This window comes from Geospiza fortis, unplaced genomic scaffold (genome assembly GCF_000277835.1).
Source record: "Geospiza fortis unplaced genomic scaffold, GeoFor_1.0 scaffold53, whole genome shotgun sequence".
Lineage (NCBI taxonomy): Eukaryota > Metazoa > Chordata > Aves > Passeriformes > Thraupidae > Geospiza > Geospiza fortis.
In genome coordinates this window covers 9102042-9123438 of record NW_005054305.1, presented here as the reverse complement: position 1 = coordinate 9123438, position 21397 = coordinate 9102042, and the positions used below count along the sequence as shown (strand labels likewise).

The following is a 21397-nucleotide window of genomic DNA, read 5'->3' as shown; positions in this document are numbered from 1 at the left end:
AAATTCACACCCTGGGACAATAGGCTAATATTTTCTTTTCCCAATTACTGAGATGCACTTGCTCTGTGTTAAGTTCCAAAACTTTACTATCTAGAATGGCAAATAAATTCTATTAAATCTGTCTGCATAAAATAGCTTGCTTCTGTTTAGAATTTTTCACTAAAAGTGTCCCAAGCAGCTCATAACACAAGTCACTCTTTAAAAATCACATCTAGGCTCTTCACAAAATCCCTTTGGGTTCACATCAATATAATTTTGATATTAACGCAGAGTTTTCACTGTAATAGTCAACAAGGACTCAGCAACCATTTATGGAACTTTTATTTTGGTCCCAAAGCAGAGCAGGTCTCTCTGAACAAATGTGGTCCATATCACTTAGTAATGATAGCCCAGAACTGCAGGCTCACCCATGAATGAACAAGTCACGTCATGCCAACCTGTGTCCCGCTCTCCAGGCTCAGAGGCATTGAAGCTGTTAGAGCTGCCTCTGTCTCTAGAATTTACATTTCCCTGGGGCAAGCTGCTGTGAAGAGCCGTTCTTTCCCCCCATGTCATGCAGTCTGCATGTTGTCTACTCACCACATTATATCTCCAGTCATAGTTCATGACCTAAATTTCTACAGGTCAGGTTGTCTTGCCTCTTCTTCTAAAACAAATGCATACAAAAATCACTGAGAGTTTATTTGCTGAAGGTGAATTTCTTTTGTAGTATTTATTCCATTGTGATAGTGACCTGTTTTGAGATACCTGTAACATACTGTTTTACCCTCCTAAATAATAACACCAAAGTATTTACTAGAGCAATGATGAGCTTACAGTGGTCCGAAAAGTATCTAAAAACAGGTGTCTAAAATGTAATTGTGCCAAAAATTAAATAAAGAGTAGTTTTGATTTATCAGAAGAATCCATAGGCAATATAGAGATCAGACTACATTCCTGTGATCCCACTGAGCTCAGATATTTAACTGAAAAATTCAGTACAGTTGGCTCCATCATGAGGAAGCTTTTAAAATGACATAAGTGCTTGCAGAGAAAAATTCTGAACGTGGTTAGCACAGTTGGAGCAAACTACTCTATGAATCCCACCATCCAGTATGTGCTTTCTATTTTTTCATGTAAATTCTGTTGGTCATAACAGCCAACTGTTGAAATGGGCTGTGAAAATGAGGCTGATGTCTTCCTAAGGCTTTTTTACAGATTTGAAAAACTTCCTAGCATTCTGCCAGCTCAGAGAAAAAAGCCAGGTGAGCATCTCAGGCACCCCTTTTTTCATTAGCATGGAGCACTAGCTAACAGTTTTTGTGCAGCATCTGCTTGCCCCTTTAATCCATATTCCCAGTGAAAGAAAAACAGTTCTTTGTAAGGCAGCTCTCCAGGGCTGGTTAGAGTGTTTCAAAGTACTGTACAAAGGTGTATTTAATTCACCTTCCCATCCTTGCACGCTGCATTTCTTAGTATCTTTCCTCTTTTGCAGAGGACTGTATCCCAGCTTGACTTCAGTGTTACAACTGAAGAAGGGCTGAGGAAAAAGAGAAGCTTTAACGTCTTCTCCAGCATGCCTCCATCTCTTGGTTTAAATGAGCATATCTGTTCTGTTAAATGTGCACCTGGTTCCAGCCAGGACAGCGTTAAATTTTGCAGTAGCCAGGAGGTGGGGTGGCTGAGGGTTACTCTATAACCTCACCCAGGGAGAAGGTTTTCCTCCCAGTCAAGTAAACTTGGCAAAGGCAGCACTTGGATAACACCAGTTCTGTTCTGAGCAATCATTTGCCTATCTTGGGCACTTTCCTATGGATATTTTTGCTGTTACCATTCATTTTGTTATCTCATTGCTGTTTCCTGTGATTTGTTCTTATCTTGAGATGTGGCTTTCTTTCACCTTTTGTGCCTCCAATTCTACTCCCCAACCTGCTGCAGGGGAAGGAGGAAGGAGGGGGGCGAGCAAGCAGTCTATGGTTTAGAGAGTCTTGGTGGGAACATTAATTTAAAGAGTACCATTCCCAAACCACAACAACCTTTGTATCACTTCTCAGTTCATCTGAGAAACTGCTTGAAAAAGTTTTGTTCTCTTTCAGAACTTCAGATGTGTAATATCGACATGCTTTCTCTTCTGCAAGCAATCCTAACATCTTTCTCACTTGTATCAGTAAATAAATATTGGATATGTTTCTAAAGAAGGTGCCTTATTTTAGTCAGAAGTGAAAGGAATTATTTCAAATCTTACTGTTCTCTGGCCTCCAGTACGTTATACTTGAGGTGAGATCAGAAACTTCAGCTCCAGCATTTATGAACTACTGTGAAAATTTTGTGCCAATAATAAAAGAGTCTTTTTAAGAACCCACTTTATAAGCAAAATACCTACGCAAAGGTAACTCTACGCAGATGAAATTAAGGTTTGAATTATTTGCACTGTGGAAATAGGAAAAATTCTTTCCCTCTGTGTGTCAAGTAATAATTAAAAACTAGAATGAAGTTTTCCTAGATTACTGCAGTGTCGTGACAGTGTGTAATGATGAACGTGATTGCCCTAAGGATCATTACATAATTCACTGCAGAGTATGGTGAGCTGTGTGGTGTATTTTATATACCTTAACTTCTCATTCCTTCTTTGCACAGCTGTCCAACGCCAGGATGTGATGGTAGCGGTCATGTAACAGGAAACTATGCCTCACACCGCAGGTAAGAAACAACAGGAAGCCTGAAACAGGAAATAGAGCTACTTCTAGCTCTTGTCATCTTTGAACCCCTTTGTACTAACCATGGATAAGCATTCAAAAACAATTTGCAGAAAATAATCCACAGAGAAACACGGCTGTTTTTCCTGATTTTTGTTATATTTGTGGAGGTGTGGACTTAATACACTGAGGCAGTTAAGCAGCATATGCTTATTACTGTAGCTGCATTTCTCAGCTGACACCTGCAGAAAAGTCATTTAGTGAAGTTTGCATTTCCCTGAGTGGACAAGTAGTCTCTATACAGATGCTGTTGCATCTGATTATAAATGAGGTTTCTGCATACTTCTTTATGAATGGCTTTGAAATTCATAATCTGCTATTATAACCTCAGGATACTAAATATTTTTCTCAAAATAGCCTACTGTCAACCTAGGTGTTGAAACAATTTCCTGCTTTCCCCTTGGGAGCAGAATAGAAATGTTTTCTGCCTTTTACCAACCACGTGGACCAGATCCTCTAGCTGTCCTTCATATAGGAAACATAAAGGATGGATTCTGTGTACCACTGTCCCCTCATAGCAAAGCTTTACAGGGGCTAGAAACCTTTGTCCCAAACTACATACTGTTTTTAGTGATTTAAGAACCACAGCTTTATGTTTGTCCTTCTTTGCCGAGAATAAATATTTGAGAGTATAATTTTAAGTAATATAAAGCATATATTGTCTGGAAGTTGGTGTTTTAGATAAAAATAAATGCTTTGGTTTAGTAAAATATTTCACACCAGGTTTTCTTTTCAGTGTTTCTGGGTGCCCATTAGCTGACAAGACATTAAAATCCCTTATGGCTGCTAACTCTCAGGAGCTCAAGTAAGTATTGACAATAGCACAAATGTTATTGTTCTTTATCTTCGACAAACATGTTCCCTGTGTTATTGAAGTTGTAAATTTGAATTGCTCTGAGCAGCATCACACCTTTTTCTGAAAAGTCTAGTGAATTGGTTTGAAAGCTTTTGAGTGAAATAAAGTTTACTTTTCTCCATTTGTCTTTCTTTTTTCTTGTACCCCTACATTTTCATTAATTAATCAGGGCCTCGGGGAACAAAAATTGTGAACACTAGGAAAGATGCAGTTTTCTCAGTATTTCTGAATCAGAAAGGAATAGAAAATATCTAATATGTAAGATGGATCTGGCAACTGGTTCAGATAGAATTAATTGGAATTATTTAGTAAGAAAAAAATCTAGTTAGAATAAATCTAAAAATGAGACCAGAATACCTGCAAATCCTTTTTTATTTGTCACTACCCTATACTATGAGTCTAATGCCACTGAAGCAGGCATCAAGTCATACGATTTTGTGCTGGCATAATTCTCACCATGAAATGTCACTTACAAAAGGACTGTGCAGGCTTTGCTATATAGACAGATGTATAGGGACATATGAATATTTCAAAAATCTGTAGTCAAGAGAGGCACTGGCAACCAGTCATCTAGTTATTGAATTGGCTTTGTCAATAAGGATGTGGGGAAAAGGGAAGGATAATTAGAGTTCTTTCATAGCTTTCCCTCTGCAACTTGTAAATTGGATCCCATAATAGATGGCTTGGAAAAATTCATGAATGCATGTAAAAAGGGGAGAACCCTGTGACTGTCCTTTCTGTCCTTTAGGTTTATCCCTAGTCCAGATAGAAGAAAATAAAGTCTGATCATGGCACTATTTTCCTTTTCTAATAGTATTAATAACAGAAGTGGCTACATTTAGGCTTGGAGCAGTGTTTGGCTTCCCCAGATCCAATGTTAGTGGTCTTATTCCCTAGCCTTACAACTTCAGTTATAATTGAAATGCTGAACTGATGGTATGAAGTTGAATGTACAGGAGATGCAGCAAAATAGCAAAGAAAGACCATTTATATAGGCAGCTGTCCAAAGCAGTTCACAAAGCCAGTAGGTAAACTGGCACACTGGCACAATGCTGCATTTTTTGACATTTCCAATCCCAAAAGGTATAAAATTTAGGTTTAGTTTATTTTAAAAAGAGCAGAACAGTTAGCAAGGAACTGGCTTGCAAAAATGCTGACAAATTTGAAGTCATTTGCTGAGTCATATATATTTGTCCCTGCTTTTATTGGCTTTCTGCCATACAAAGACACTCACACAAATATTTTGAATAGTTGCTCCTCATGCATCACCCCCCCGCCCCATTCATGTGTGAATAAGTAAATTTGCATACCAATATGGTTATTTTTCCACTAAAGCTTCTAGAGTTTTGGTCATGCCATAAGGAAAGAGGAGCAACAGCATATGACTTAAATGACAAACTGCACACTGTACGCCATGTATAATAAGTGAGTTGTGAAAGACAAAGTCAAAGTTCATGGACATTTCACAGACAGAAATATGTTGCACAACGCAGTAAGCATTTAATTTCAATTAACTAGAAAAAGAGCAAAAATCAAAATCTGTTCACAGACAATTTGCAAAATGAGAAAAGGCTAAATAAAATTATTTTTCACAAATGTACCACCTTTATTTAGGTTCTTGCAAACATAGTTCAGGTGATATTCTGAACAAAACTTTGCTTCTGTCTAAATTAAATCTTTTTCCAAAATGCTGCAATCATGCTTGCTCTGGTATAGTGATAGCAATAGTTAATTGTAGCATTGCTATGTGAGCAGAGGGCATAAATGCTCATAGAATCAGGCCAGGAAAGTACCCTCATGTAGTTAGGCATGAATATGAAAAAGCTGTGTATTTTTTCCAAATGTTATTCATGTTTAATTTGCCAGAATCAAGATAAGATTTTGGCTTTAATTATGAAACTCTATGCCAGCAAAGATACAAGGCTTCCATGCGATCCACAGTTTGGAAATAATGAAGGTCTGCTCAGAAAGTGGGCCTGTGACTCAGATTCAAGAGAATTTCTATATGAGGATTCTTGCTGCTCAGAACAATCTGAGGTGGTCAATTTAAAACACAAGTTTGATGATGACTCAGATTTTAAAGCTAAAAGGGATAATTGGGGCAGATATCCTATTTAATCAAAGAACTTGCTTATTGAGCCTTAAATAATTTTAAATGGGTACTTTAGAGAGATATTTACTTACAATTCAGAAACTTTTAGGAATAGGTGGTCACTCCTACCCTTAGACTCATTTTTGCAGTGATTAAATGTCAATTTTTTGTGGAGATATGAGCAGTTTTTCTACATGGGTTCCACATAAAACATTGATACTGATTTATACTGAGTTATAATGCCTTCCATAGGCAGTATAACAATTTCAGAAAACGGTTTTCTCAGCTGACCTCTATGGGTTTGCCTTGACTACAGTTCATATCCACCACCTCAGGTGAGCTTTTGAGGGAGAAAATGTACCAGAAGTGTTCCTAAAACTGCAGCTCAGTGTTTAAATTTTACATGTAGTTGTAGTTCATCTTCCTAAAGATAAAGCAATCCCCTTGTTGGAGAAAGGGACAAAATAGGAGGTACTCAATGCCCATTTTCAAGAATTTATATGAGAAATCACTGAGAGTTTTATTTTTGAATAACAAATTTGGAAGAATTGTAAGAGAACTTGTAACCTACACCCACCTGAGGGTTGACATCTCTTAATTTGATGTCCTGAGACCTCTGGTCCTTCGATGTAAATCTTATTTTCTTGGCTCTGCAGAGGAATTGATTATAGAGGATGACTCCATAAGCTGGGGCACCAGTCCAAACACCACTTAAAAGCTGATGAAATCCCCCAGCTTTACTGATTGAAGGGCAATAGGTTTTTGGTGCATTTTGTGTTCTGGAATTTCACAATCCATACATAAATATAACCAATATTTAGACAACCCAATCCAGTTGTCAAGATTAAGAGTCTTGCTAATGAGGCTTTTTACTTATTTGTCAGTAGCCCACTTGAAATATCCTTTTACAGTTTCATTAGTCCTGACAATATCTCAGCCTGAAATCTTCAGTGACCTCAGAATAACTTGGACTCCAATACAGTTGGAAATCTGTCTGCTGCCAGAAGTGGTAACTTCAGATGTGGTGATAGAAAATTTAGTTCAGTGTCCTTTATAAGTATATTCACAACTCCCAGACTTTCAGATCTGAATGCTTCACACAAAGGGCTTTTCTTGAATTAAAGTCCACCTCCAGTCTATGTAGGGAGCCCTTCCATCTGTGATCATCTGATAAAACAAGTAGCCAAAATTAATTTCCTTAGTTTTTGGCAGGTGTTCTGGATTTACTTGTGAGCATTCACACTCTCCAGACATCTGCCCTTGCTGCCTGCTCCACATGACATTGTGCCCAGTCCTTTTCCCACACTTAAACAGGTCAACATTTAGTTCTACACAGTCAAGCATGTCCCAGCGCTCTGTAAACCCCCACCTTTACCTTTGCTGTCAGTGTGAGGCAATTCATGCCACCAAAAATATAGTTCACTAAGTGTCATCATGAAATGTTTTGATATTATATTAAAAAAAATTCACCCCTTTCTTCATTTGAAATAATGCTGATTTTTGCTTGAATAAATGCATAAATCTGCTCATGTCCAAAAGAAGTCAGATTTTTGACAAATTAATTGTTCACAGAAAACTAGTTTTAAATATTCTGTGAAGAGATGCACCTGCACACTCAGATGTACTATTACCATTATATTTGTAGGTGTTTTCCATGGCAGCCTACCAATGTCAAGGTGAAATCACGAATCTCTTTAACTCAGGAAAGATTCAGTAACAACTGGGACCCTTAAGAGCGTATTGAACCCTGCAACTTTCCTTAATGGTTCAGTACAACATTATTTGGCACAACTCCTTATGTAATTCTGATACTCTGTAAAAATAATAGCATTTCAAAGTCCCTTAGGGTTGCTTAGTATAAGAACTTTGTGTTGTATAATACAGAAACATAGAAAAGGCTGGCGTAACTTCTAAGGCAAATGTTTTTTGGTGCTGCTTTGTTTACTGAGGTACGTTAATCTTCTCTGAAAAAAAACCTCAAGCCAAACCACCCCAGAAATATACAACAGCCTAAATTAAAAAAAATTAAAAAAGAAAAAAGAAAAATTAAAGAAAAAATAAAATCTCTGTACTTCTGAGATGGAAGGTGTTACCAGTGAGGTCCTGCTCCAAACCCCACAGAAGTCAGTGGAAAGACCTACTGACCCAAGCCGGCTTTTGGGGCACAGCAAGCAAGAAGCCCACTCTGCCAGACTGCTGGCAAAAGCACTGTAACCAGCAGGCTTTTTTCTTTTTATTGTATGGATGTTTCAGTATTAAAAATTCATACTTGAAAAGGCTTGTTTGTCTCACATACACAGAGCAACCCCTTAACTATGAGAAATAAGCATAATCCGATTGCTCAGCTGAACACCCAACTGAATCTCAAGCAAGAAAGAGATGGTCCTGTGGTATGCTGACAGTGCTAGAATACACAAATTATTAAATTCAAATTCTGGCTACCGTCTACTGATGGCCAAAAGTAAAACTGCTTCTCTGCTTTCATTTCCCTTTCTGTAAATACTGGCAAAGTGCTTATTTATATCTCTACCTGAAAACATCATACCAATAACAAACAAACAGATAATAGCAAATTTACAGATAGATCTATATCAAGCTGCTTTTTTCTTCTCTTTGTAATGTTGATTCTGTACAAGGAAAAATGTTTGATGCAAACATTGATATAAACTAATGAAATCAACACATCATATACAATATATTTCACATTCCATATTAAAACTCTGTTATTAAAAAAAAAAGAAAAAAAAAAGAAAAAAAAAAAGAAAAAAACACGTTCCCCAAAAAAAGACAGTCTGCTTATTTAAAAAAAAAACAAACCAGTGGTAGAGGTAGGTTTAGTTATTCAACAAAAATTCTGTTCTTTCTTCCACTCTAAACAAAATACAGATTGTACACATTATTTACACTGTATCTTTGTGACCATATTTTATGATTCCTGTATTATTCCATAGGTGCCCAACACCTGGCTGTGACGGCTCTGGCCACGTGACAGGGAACTATGCATCCCACAGAAGGTAACAACCATCCCATCACATGGGGCTGCAGTGCTCAGGGCTCTCGGCTGGCAGCAGCAGAAAGAGGTGGCTCTTATTCTGTGTGCTTCTTTCAGCTTGTCTGGCTGCCCTCGTGCCAGGAAAGGAGGTATCAAAGTCACTCCTACCAAGGAAGAAAAAGAAGACCCTGAACTTAAGTGAGTACAGAAGCAGGGGTGCACCACCGGTGGAAGGGGGGAAATGGCCTGTGTGAGTTCAGGAGTTGAGGAATCATAGGGAGATGCCCCAGTTAATCTCAGCCATGTGAGAATAGTGCCCAGAGCTGGAAGCAAACCAAGTGTTTCTGCTTCTTCTGGAGTTGGTGGAGTCCATCACCTAGGAGACTGAACAGTGAGGAAGGATTGCTGTATCTGCTTGTATTCCTCCAATTATTTTAAAGAGTGCTATGCCAATGGGTTGAAAAATTTGGCAAAATGAAGGAAAATTATTACTGACTGAGGTGAAACATGTCAGCTAATTAAATCAGAGTGACACCTTAAAAATATGTTCCAGAGAACTTAAATATCTGTAAGTCTCAAGTCTTTTCTATATCTATGAATGAAAATTTCACTTAAAGTGAAAACTGGAAACTCCGTAGAGATTCACTACATTCTTGGCTTGAATGCACATTCCATTAAAATTTGGAAATGAAAACTGCCAGAATATAAAAGTGAAGACTTCGTTGTATGGAGAGCTGTCTTAATACTTGCTAATGATATATGTGAAACTGCATAACACTGACAGAGCAGCACAAAAAATTCCCTCTCCTTTCTTTGCAAATATTTGCATGGATTTCCATGCAAGTTTTCCAGTTACAGGAACCCACCCTCTGTTTCATACCAGAAACCAAGATAAAAAGGAGACAATGTTGACTTTCTGTACACTTGAAGAAGCATGATTTATTGCCCGTGATAGAATTTCAAATTTCTTTTCCAGTAAAATACTATCTAAATAAATGTCTTATTTTCTCAGTCTCTACAGCTGTATTTTAGGTTGCCTTATTTTAGTATCAGCTGAACCCCCATAACCAAGCTTGACAAGAGCTGGATGCTCTGGTACAGTGTGCCAACAGGGACCAAGTTTTACTCCATTAAAGCAAAGTAGCAAAGGCAGCCAGAATTATTTTCTCAGGATTTTTTGAGAATGTCTTTGCCTGCTCTCTACAGTGAAAATGAGGGTTCTTTTGCTGTGTTTCTGTAGATGCCCAGTGATAGGCTGTGATGGCCAAGGTCACATATCAGGTAAATACACTTCTCATCGCACTGCTTCTGGTTGTCCTTTGGCTGCCAAGAGACAGAAGGAGAGTCCTGTCAATGGGTCTTCGCTATCCTGGAAACTGAACAAACAGGAGCTGCCACACTGTCCTTTGCCAGGCTGCAACGGGCTGGGTCATGTTAATAATGTTTTTGTCACGCACAGAAGGTATAACTTTGTGTTTTCTCTTTTCATTTTTCCTTAACATTCCACTCTGAATTGGCAACATGTGAGTTTAGAGTCAGAATAAATTGTGCTAAAGTCTTTTGAGTAATAACATTGCAGGCAAAGTGATACAAAACAGAATTACTTTGAGAGACTTAAACTTTTATGTCTTTTTCTATGTTCCCATTGAAGCATGACTTTCCAAGGTGTTCAGATTAGTACAGTGTCTATGCATTTTAAAATTAAGAAGAGTTATTTCCTAGAGAAATATGGAGTTGTATCTGCATATCTTCCAAAGAAAAGAGAAATATCATTGAAATGTCACCAGAAAAGATTTAGCCAACAGTCATTCATTTAATCTTTCTACCAGTGGAAAAGTTATACTCATAAACTTTGTATTTAAGCAGCTAAAGTTACACAAAGGAAAAACAATAAGCATGCAGCTCTTATATGGATTAAAAGTTCAAAGTTATAACAATCTTACAAAGAAAATTATCATTGAAGAGAAGTCACACATATAACTAAAAACAAACACTATCTATCACTGTGAAAAATAATAATCTGACTATATTGAATCAAAAATAATCAAAGACTCTGATTGGCAAGTTTGGTATTCTGTCTTTAATAGTAATTAAGTCTACATTCTCTGTCTCCTTTGCTTTCTTCCTAACAATTTGAGCCAACTTCTCCAAAACATGAAATGCCCATGGTCATTTGAATAAATTCAGTCAGAGTCCAGTGTTATCTTAATTTTATTTCCTACATCCCATTTAAAAGTATTTTCATTAGTACACTACTGTAAATTGTGGCTAATTAAGCAAGTAGCAAAAACTGTATTTTAGCTGGTAGCAATCCATAGTACAGATGATTCCTGTCCTACATGAGACTGGGTTACTCTCAAGATCACATTAGTTAAAATGATGTAGCAAATATAACTTTGTTTTATATCCTTTCCTAGGATGTTAGAAACCTAACAATTTTCTCATGGGTTTCAAACAATCTCCCAGCTAGCTATCTGCTCTGGGCAGAGATAATAAGCAAAAATTTAGAAATTAAGAACTAGCATCTTTCTGTATAGCTTTTAGCCAAGCTAATGAAAGCTTAGGTTTTGCTACTTTTGTTGTTTTTGGGGTGGGTTTTTTTTGCTATGTGGAAATGCCTTGTCTGTTAGGATTCTCTTTTTTAAAAAATTTTTACACACACATACACACACACACACATCAACCATTTTCCTGTGGAACAAAATTTTCCCTCTCTCCTTACTCAGATACACCTAAAAACAAATCTTGCTGCCAGTTCTTCAGCACATGGGTATTTCTTCTTTGTTATTTATAAAGATAGTATTAAGACAGTGCAATTCCTCTTAGCCCTTTAGTGGGCTATAAAAATTGCCTCCGATAATTACCAGCTGATGAAATTGTAAGCTTTGAAATAGCAAAATGTAATTTAATGTGAACAGTGGTTAAAAAGCAAACTGACTATATAATGGAACCATTCAAAAAAGCTATTACAGCCTATAGGGTATATCCAGAGTTATTATTGTATTGATCATTATTATGTATCAACAAAGTGATACAATAATTGGTCACTGTGGACATCATCCCATTAACTAATTTTTTTTAGGATAGTAAACTTGCCATTTTAAATACCACACTCTCCTCTCCTTTGGAGCACAATCCCTTGATAAAAACAGTTTGTAAGTGTTTGAATTTGACAAATTCTGTAAATGCATCTTCATATAGCTTAACAGTAGCTGCTACTGCAATTTTGTTTATTTTGAAATATGCTTAAGAGTTGTTTACTCATAGATTGAGATTTCTGTGCCAATTTTCAAGCTGAAATATACAGCTAAATGACTCTTTATGAGTTATGTCATTCCCCGAAGCCATGCTATAATGGAGATACTGATGTGACCTTAGGTACAGAGGTCTGTCCAAGTGCATGATAATATTGCCTGAAAGGATTGTTGCCATTTTCAAGTGGGTGCTAATGTTTTTTTTTCCTATCTGTTTCAGCCTGTCTGGTTGTCCTCTGAATGCACAAACCATAAAAAAGGGCAAAATTTCGGAAGAATTAATGACTATCAAGCTTAAAGCAAGTGGCGGTAAGGAGATCTGTAAAAAATGATGACATTTATTTAGATAGAAGGGCCCTGACTCCCATTTATACTTGTGCCCCTTTATGCCATTCTGGCATTAATTCTCAGTACTCTGTCTCTAGCAATAAAAATCGTGACTAACAAAAAATATTTGCATGAGAGATTATAAAATTATTCTCATTTACGTCTTGATAACTGAACATTGAGGATATGCTTTTGTTCCAGAGCATTATTTTTTTTATTTGGGTATCCTTTCAATATTGTTTTAATTAATAAACAATTAGTTACAGATCAGGAGGACTTAGCTATCTGAATAAGGTACGAAGAGAGAAATATCGTGGGCAGAAACTGACTCATCTCTCTAACTTCATTCCTAGATGGTTTAGTATCTATGCAGTGCTTGTGCAATTTAGCTAACCTAAGTGCAAGGCAATAATTAGCAAAGAGTTGCACGGGGAAATGTGTAGGAGTCTCCCTTCTTATACAATGTGCTTTAGCAAGTTGGGCATTGAGCCAGGATTCAGGAAATCCAGTCTTTAGCCTCCAACTGCTGAGGAAAATGGTTGCATTACTGCTTACAGATTTCCCATGCTGGCTCCCCAGTAGACTCGGTTCTAGGCTTTAAAGCAGTAACAACAGTGGCACAAATCTCCAGGCAGAGTTGGGCTCAGAGTGATACTAAGCAGAAACAAGCACATGCATTTGCCAGCAGCTGCTACAGCTCAGTATTTTTCAGGATAAGGCTTTCATTAAAGAACTGAAGCTTTTTTACTTTGCTATCTGACTTGTTGGAATGAAAAAGACTGCCTTCCTTGGGGTTTTTTGTTGGTTTTTTTTTTCCCTGCAATACTTAGCTTTCTGAAAATTTCACCCTTTCCTGTTATTTAAACTTCACTATTTATCAGATATAACTAAGGCTGTGCTTATTGAAGTTATTCTGCACAGGAGCTTGCCCCCACAGAGATTCTTGCAAAATCAGAAACAGGTACAGATGAGTGAACAATTACAATACTAGTGAAGATGTTGCCCGGCTGTATTTCCTGAAAAAGAAGGGTTCCTGTTGCATTCTCTTAAAAAAAAACAAAACAAAACAAAAAAACCCAAACCAAACCAAACAAACAAAAACCCCACACCCAAGCACCATAAAAATCTCCTCACATTTATGATAAACTTTCCTCTTTCTGGGCAATTTTTTCTTTCTGTACCCTTCAGCTTGTAGTTGCATGATGCAATGAAAAAAGAAAGTGTGAAAAAATTAGGACCAAGATAGCCCCATCTATGTTTCAGGTCATATAAATGTTTAAGAGGAAGGCAAGAATTTTGACAGTAAAATCAAAGACAATATAAGGATCAATCATTTGTTGAAAATCTTATTTTGCTATGATTAAATACCAGGTAATGCAGCTGGTTACTTATACATCCATTGTCATGTGTACACTTTAAATCTGATGTTGTTATTTTCAACTATTTACAGGCATTGAAAGTGATGAAGAAATAAGACACTTGGATGAGGAAATAAAAGAACTGAATGAATCCAATCTTAAAATTGAAGCTGACATGATGAAACTTCAAACTCAGGTATGCCATAAATGTGAAACCCTTTCCTATGCTATGTTTAAGCGTGATAAATAAATTAAATGCTATGTAAATGTTATGTTTAAAAATAGCTAGTCTCCTCTGCACTTCTTTTTCCAAGCTCTTGCTTTTTGTTGTTTTCTGTAAATGAGTAGCAGGTATTGTCTTAAAGATCTGGTGAATGACAAATTCAGGACAGTTTGTAGGTAATCTTAGCAAGTAGACATGAAAAATACTTACCAAACAAAACACCCATTTTCCTTTGTTGACCAAACATCTGCTTACCAAACCAGGGAGATCCTATGACTTGAGTTTTTAGGGATGATAATTCTTCTTACAAACCCACTCCAAGTCTTAATGAGTACCTAAGAAAATTTTCCTAGTTTAGCTCACCCATTGTCAATTATTCAAATACTTTGAATTTTGCCTCCAGGCAACAGCTGGTAAGGAATGTATACCTTTTGCTAGTTTGTGTAGCAGAGGATTTTGATGGGAGTTATGCAAAAGAGTCATTCTCTTTCATTATTTTGTATACTGGAGAGATTAAGTTGTCTTTAATATGCTGATAGTGGTTCTATGGAGTGAGCTGTATAGCTTCATCCCTTCCGACTCCCATATACACCTGGAAGATAACCCGGGCAGATTCGGTAAAAGCATGAGCAGAAGCTTCAGAATTTTCAGAATAAAAGTGAAATAAAATTAAATCTGTGAACAGAATATAAATCCAAACTGATCTAAACCAAACTGAGGGTAACCATACCCCCCCTCTATTTGCACCACATTTGAATGAGCAGTGTTGACTCCTGCTGTTTTTGCAATAACCACTGCGTGTATGGTCTAAACAAGGTAGAAAGAAGCCTGTGCCACCTGCGCTGGATCTAAACAATCTGGCTGCACACCACAGCATTTGTGGGGATATCCAGCCCAAACTACACTGCAGGGGGGACGGGCTCACTGTCACAGGCCATTAGGTTCTCTCTGGTGGTCACTGCGCTATTTGCATGGAGATTGCCCAGTTTATGCAGTCAGATTTCTTCTCCCTGGACTTTCTCCCTGGTGAAGGCAGCTTGACCAGCAAAGCCTGAACCACGGCAGGAGCCATAAATCTCCTACCTCCTTTTACTCTACCCCAGCCAGGTGTTAGACTGCTATGAACACCCTCCAGAGGAGGGGTTGTAGTGGATGACAGGCACAGAAAAAGGGGTTTCTCACACTGGGGAGTTTTTCTGTGTGGCTGTGCATGAACAAAGGAACTAAAGTGGCCACAAGCAGGAAGCATTTCAGTAATGCAAAGAGGTGCATACTAATAAGGAAGGGTGGGCATGACAACTGTGGGTGTGACTGCACTGGTCATTGTGGAGCTGTGGTGGGGCTCAGGGATGGCAGCCCTTGGTTCTGCTCTGCTGAGCTGTCTGCTCCCAGGACAAGGAGCAGGGCAGGAGGGAACCAGACCCTGCCATTGCTCATTTTGTTTTTTTCAGCACTGCTTTCGACATCTAAGCTTTCAGATCTGACTATGTCCCAGAACTCTCACTTTAAAAAGATACCATTTTTTTCTATCTTGGCTACTTTTTCCTGCTCTTTCCAAAACCCTCCTTTCCATTCCATTGCTCAGAGATCATCTTTGTGATACGTGCTCAGCCTCTTAGTTTCCTTTCCACTCTATTTTTTCCTCATTGTTCCCAGCACCAGGCCTGTTGCTAATCCCAGCCAGCCCAGAGCTCACCCAGGAGCAGGGCGGGAAAGCAGCACAACAGCTAATACCCAATACCCGTGCCCTTGCTATTGTGGTCGAGCAGCAGGGATGCTGTAAGAGCAGGACAGCAATGAAAACATCAACCTCCTTTCTCCTTCCCTCCGCCAGCCCTGAGGCCACACTCCATCCTAGCTCCACACTGACCCTCCTCTGCAAGCTCAATTCCCTCCTCCCACTCTGGGGCACTCTCTAGTGCTTTGCTGCCGCAAGGTTTCTCCATTAACCAGCAGCAAGGTCCCTCATTTCAGAGCAAATACAACCTCTTCTTTGCTCTGAATGTTCTGTGGAGAAGTTACATCTCTCCTAAAAAAGGCATAGCTGAGTTTTTCAGATTCATCATGGCCTCTCTCATAACCACGCAGCTGATATTTTGGGTTCAAACTGCAGAAACAATGCTTTCAAGGGTTTGTCTGTGTTTGTGCCTGCCTATCTCTTTTAGATCACATCTATGGAGAGCAATTTGAAAACAATAGAAGAGGAGAACAAACTCATAGAGCAGAACAACGAGAGCCTGTTGAAGGAGTTAGCTGGCTTAAGCCAAGCCCTTATCTCCAGTCTCGCTGACATTCAGCTGCCACAGATGGTAAGCCCACAGCCAGCAGGTTAACACCTTCTTTTGAGACTGCATTGCCAGCACTTGAAGCAGATGAGAAAGCTCAGGGACTGGCAGGAGCACTGGAGCTGCATTAGCAGAAAGCACTTTTAGGCTGATTTGCTTTGCAAAGATGCAGGATCATGAAGTCTGTGTGGTTGTAGGCGCAATTGCTTTCAGGAATGAGCCAGACCTGGTATCTCTGCCCTGTACCACACCATGCAAGAGAGGCTTTTCCCTCAAACCTCCCTGTCTGAACACCCATCCTGCACAAAGAGTGAAAACTTCACTCTCATGAGAATCCTCTCTGACTTAGCTCCCAGATCAAAACTATAACCTGTTTCATACAGATGATTTTTCTTGAGATAACCAAGCTCCATCTTCTCAAGAATTTCACATCATACTTTCAAACTAAGCCAAATCCACAGAGGTACTTGTGTTTCCAGTTCCCCTTCCAAATGTCAAGAGTGCTACTGGAAGATTAAGAAAGGACAGTTAGGGGGAGCGTCAGTCACAATCCCAGAGACGACAAATAGGCCACAAAAAAAAAAAAAAAAAAAAAAAAGTTACACTGATCATAATATCTCCAACTCCTTTTCTTGCTTGGAGAGAGTATGAATTCCCCAGGATGTGCAACTCCTGTAATTTCCACAACCCTTCCATTAATTTGGATGTCTGCCCTGTTCATGACTTCTCCCCAGTTGCCATATTGCTCCTTTGGCATGCTTTGGGGTTGGGTGTTTGGGTTTTTTCGGCCTTCATTTTACCTCCTACAATTATAATCTGTTTTGTCTCCATTTAGGGGCCAATCAGTGAGCAGAATTTCGAAGCATATGTAAATACACTCACAGACATGTACAGCAATCTGGAACGGGACTATTCTCCCGAATGCAAAGCTCTGCTGGAAAGTATCAAACAGGCAGTGAAGGGCATCCATGTGTAGGATGTGAAAGCTGCTGGGCAACAGAAATTACTTAACAGCAGTAAACTCCAGATGGATCTGTTAGGAGTTCATGTACTGCTAAGGGATGTAGGTTGCCATGCTGCATTTACAATTGCAACATTGCACTAATTTTTTCCCAGCTGACATAAAAAAAGAATAAAACCACAACAGACTATTTGTATTAACAGCAATGCACTCTGTTAGTATATTGTATTTATTTCAGTACAATTTCTTTTTTTTTCTTCTTTTGCACTCAGTTTTTGTAAAGTGAATGTAAAAAGTGTGTGCGACTATTTTTTATATTTTTTATTTATTTCTAATCAAAGAGTTGGTTTTTTTATCTTTTAACAGCATTTTTGCGGCCTGCCATATTTTTACAAATGTGTTTATTAATTTATTTTCCAATGGGATTTTAAATAGACTGAAAGCTATACTGTAAATTAAATAACTTGCTGGGTTTGTACAGGAAGAAAAAAAAAACCTATGAAAGTAACAAATGACTGAACCGTGGTTCTAGTTTTATTTTCCTCACATCCTGCTTTTTTATAATGGCTTTGTATCAGAAATGGGTTTGCAGTAACATGAGATGTGAAGATGCATGGAATGAGAAGATAAATGGTGCCCACTAGTGGGGAACTTGGGCTCTTAAAAGCACAGTATGCTGGAAAACAGTGTGTTAAAGAATATGTTAGCAATAATGAAATATAGCAATCAGCAAAGCACTTGACTTGGCTGTGTGATTTAGCCTATGAGAATGATTATTTAAAATGTTTCAAGAGAACTTCAGATTTATTTTACCACTGCAGCTTTTGTTCAGAGTTAGCTCATGGAGGAAAATGACAATTATTTCTAAACAACAAGGGTAATTAGGTAGGTACTGGTACTTTTTTAGTATGAGACGTTGAGGTTTTATGCAAGTGACCAGTATTGCAATGGATTTGGATTGAAAAAACGCAAACACATCCCAAGCTGAAGGCTTTGTACATAATGAGTCGAACACATCTCCCCTGAAATGGCATTTAATACTGGTTTGAAGGTAATGGCAGCTGAGAAGGTAGTGGTCTGTCTGGAGGGCAACAACACCCCTCTGGCTCCACGGTGGTCGCTTGTCCCTTTGAATGACCAGTAGCAACACCGTGACTGGTTTCTCCCATCCTTCTTCACTAAGACTAGGCTTATACTGAATTTGTCACCAGTCTTCTGGTAGGTTCCCAAGTGCTACAGAGCAGACAGACAGGCGGAGGTGTGGACAGACAAGCACTTGCGCAGAGGTATCCGGTTAGCCTGGGTGTGGAACTTCTGAATCCGTCAGAAACTAGCGGTTGCTATAACAGAGGCAATGTCTATTTCAGGGATTGTAAGTAATTAAGCATTGTTTCAGAAGTTTTTTTTATATTTATTTTTTTTAAGAAAAAGGTATAAACAACCAGCTAAACTGCCTTTTTTGTATGCACACACACCTCATGTGCATATGTGCCTCAGTGTAAATGTATACATGGATCTAGCGTGTGTTTAATTTTTCCGTGCTATAATGAAAGTGTTTATTTTTATTAGCCGCATTTATATTTAGATTGAATATGATGGCATTCACAGGCTTGACATATACAATTATATTATTACTGTTCCTGCACAAAAGTACTATTCAGAAGTGATTCAACTCTCATGCACTGTGGTCACTGTTCTGCATTAGGTGGGGCTTGCTTTTTGTTGGGGGGTTGATTCAACTCTCCGATCTTAGTTTAGACAGGGGAAAATGTGTGTTCTTAGGAGCTGTGTTTATTTTTAAATTGATTTTTCAAAAGCTACCATATGTGCTGTCTCATATAAATAGGAGAACACCAAACAAAAATTTGCTATTAAAGTTATTGTTCTTGCTAAAAACTCAAAAAGCAAACATTTGTTATACTTGTTAAATGCATACAAAATAATTTCACTCATTACAAAGACTAAAGTTTAATTTACTAAATATTTAACAAATTTGTTATATATTTTATTTAAGTAAAAAAATTCTCTTACTGACCTATGTATTTATTATTATGATTTACTATGGCTTCAGGTTAATTTATCTGTGTTTGGTTGTTTGCTCAGGATGTTCTGTGAAGTATGTTTGTATTTATTTGCCTCCCTCGTACTTGATGTGTTTTGTAATGTGCACTGGTTTTTTTTTCTTTCTGTTTTTCTTTCCTTTTTTTTTTGTGTTTAAACGCATTGATGAGCTATACTGTAAATTAGACCTTTTGTAAAGAGCAATGATGTATGCATTTTTTAATTTGGAGTAGTTTGTATACTGTTTCTTCATACAATTAATATTTCTTACATCAAAACAACAAAATTGTGTTCTGTGCTGTACATTTGGTGTATGGTAGGAAATAAAATTGATAATGAAATATTGCAGCAAGTTTGTTGGGTTTTTAGCCTCTAGATGCCGACTTATATTACACTTTCTTAACTGCACCTGGCACTATACGATGTGTCATATGTTTCACTTGCTTTGTGTACAAAATGTGTCACCCTCATAAGTAAATTTCTGATATAAATAATTTAATTAGTGTTTTACTTTGTCAATTTGAAATAAGGAGGAGAAAAATAGAACCGCTTAAGAGGTCCCTTTCACTTCTCAAGGGAAAAAAAAATTGAGATGATAATCACTGCATTATTTAATGCATTCTTTTCTTGGCAATTGTAGACTTCATTTATACTGATAAAGTACAGGATTTGTGCTGACCTTTAACAGCTGCTAAACGATGTTTAAACATAAAAGCCATTGTAAAGTTTCCAGCAATTCGGAACCGCCCACTGTTCCAGTGCAATTTTCTGCTGAGAATTGCAGTGCTCAGACATAGCAGAAATAAAAATCTGCTGGTTTTAGAAAGACAATATTTCCATCTAATGGACTTGCTTTTTTCATTGCTTGTTGTAGAGAATACAGGAAACAGTTTTATTTAGGATGCCTGCTAATGGATTCAGGAGCATTTCTTGTCTTGGATTCCAACTTTCCACATATAGAGAATAATTTTCATTTGGAAAATAAATCGAATTTAAATGCCATAAAGCAGCTGATAATTATTCATTTTAATAGACATCTTCAGATAAACCAAAATGGACTGACACATAAAAAATTACATGTACTGCAGTTAGCTAGAAAGGAATTTAAAAATTTGTATCACATGAATCTGGGACGCTCACAAATCTTGCCAGGTTTGAAGCTGTAGAGTCAGCAAAGGGCTGGAATGAAGACAGACCTGTCCTGGGAAGCTCTGTTCCAGTGGAGTTCAGAGTTTGCTTTGTTCTAGGACACTTATCCAAGGGCACCATGAACAGGTTCTTTTTATTAGGCAAGTTATTAGTTATTTATGTAATATGACAATTAATATAAAATAGTATTTTTAAGGATTCTTAAAATTTACTATTAAACTTCTGCTGTGGATCTTCATATCATGAGACACTAGTGGGACACTCTCCTCACACATTGCAGACGAAGCACAAAACAGATCTGTCTTAGCAATGTGCCTTAATGCTAAACAGATGAAGACTGAGGCCAACATTTTCATTTTATCTGGCTGCCTAAATTCAAATCACAAATTTAGAAAGACTTATTGTCAGACAGACACCTCTTCTCATGTGATTTTCAAAGTTCTATAATAAATATGATTATCTGCTGTTTATAAGATTCCAGAAAGGTAGTGCTATGAGGATGTTGGGCTCTACATACACTTAAGAAAACTATGCTTTAATCTCAAATATTTCCAGCAATCTGAGACAAGGATTGTGAGCAGAAAACCACTTTTCCTTGTGGTTTTGGACAGGAATATGATATCCACAGTTGTGATGAAATTATTATTGTTATCTAAAGACTATCTACATTCATCTTTAAACAACTTGCTCTGATAATTCTTTGGTGTTGAAATTATGGCCTCTTTCCATAAAAAAAAAAGGAATAAACAGTTAAGCTATATTCATTATTAAACTAATATTAGCTGGCGGGTTGGGGATATCCCAAAACAACAAAACCCACTGTGCTTGAACAATGTTTCAAACCACTTTCTTCTTCTGAAATTTCCATTTCTAACAATTATTCTGTAACTATGTCTATAGAAGTAGGAAAAGTACTTAATTCAGTAAAAATACATAAACCCCGATTTGTTAATTAATTTGAGTAGAAGATTTAAATATGAAAAAGAAGGAAGGGGAGCAAGGACAGTCAATATCTGCTGTCCTGACAGCTCAGGAAGTCTATCCTATCTCTTAACTAACCATGATAAAGAGTTTTGAGTCTATGATGTAGAAAATAGATTCTGT

General features: G+C 37.6%; 1 protein-coding gene across 5 annotated transcripts in view; it reads left to right on the top strand.

Annotated features, from left to right (window-relative positions):
- Nucleotides 1-19492, top strand: part of ST18 (ST18 C2H2C-type zinc finger transcription factor) — a 100483-nt gene extending 80991 nt beyond the window's left edge. For all 5 annotated transcript variants that reach the window (XM_031066581.1, XM_031066584.1, XM_031066583.1 and 2 more), the window contains 9 exons: nt 2617-2679; nt 3472-3540; nt 8635-8697; nt 8793-8873; nt 9916-10137; nt 12150-12238; nt 13707-13810; nt 16003-16146; nt 16958-19492. In XM_031066581.1, the coding sequence (XP_030922441.1) occupies nt 2617-2679; nt 3472-3540; nt 8635-8697; nt 8793-8873; nt 9916-10137; nt 12150-12238; nt 13707-13810; nt 16003-16146; nt 16958-17098 (976 nt within the window). In that variant the 3' untranslated portion in view covers nt 17099-19492. The remainder of the gene's footprint in view (nt 1-2616; nt 2680-3471; nt 3541-8634; nt 8698-8792; nt 8874-9915; nt 10138-12149; nt 12239-13706; nt 13811-16002; nt 16147-16957) is intronic.
- Nucleotides 19493-21397: the final 1905 nt, after the last annotated feature.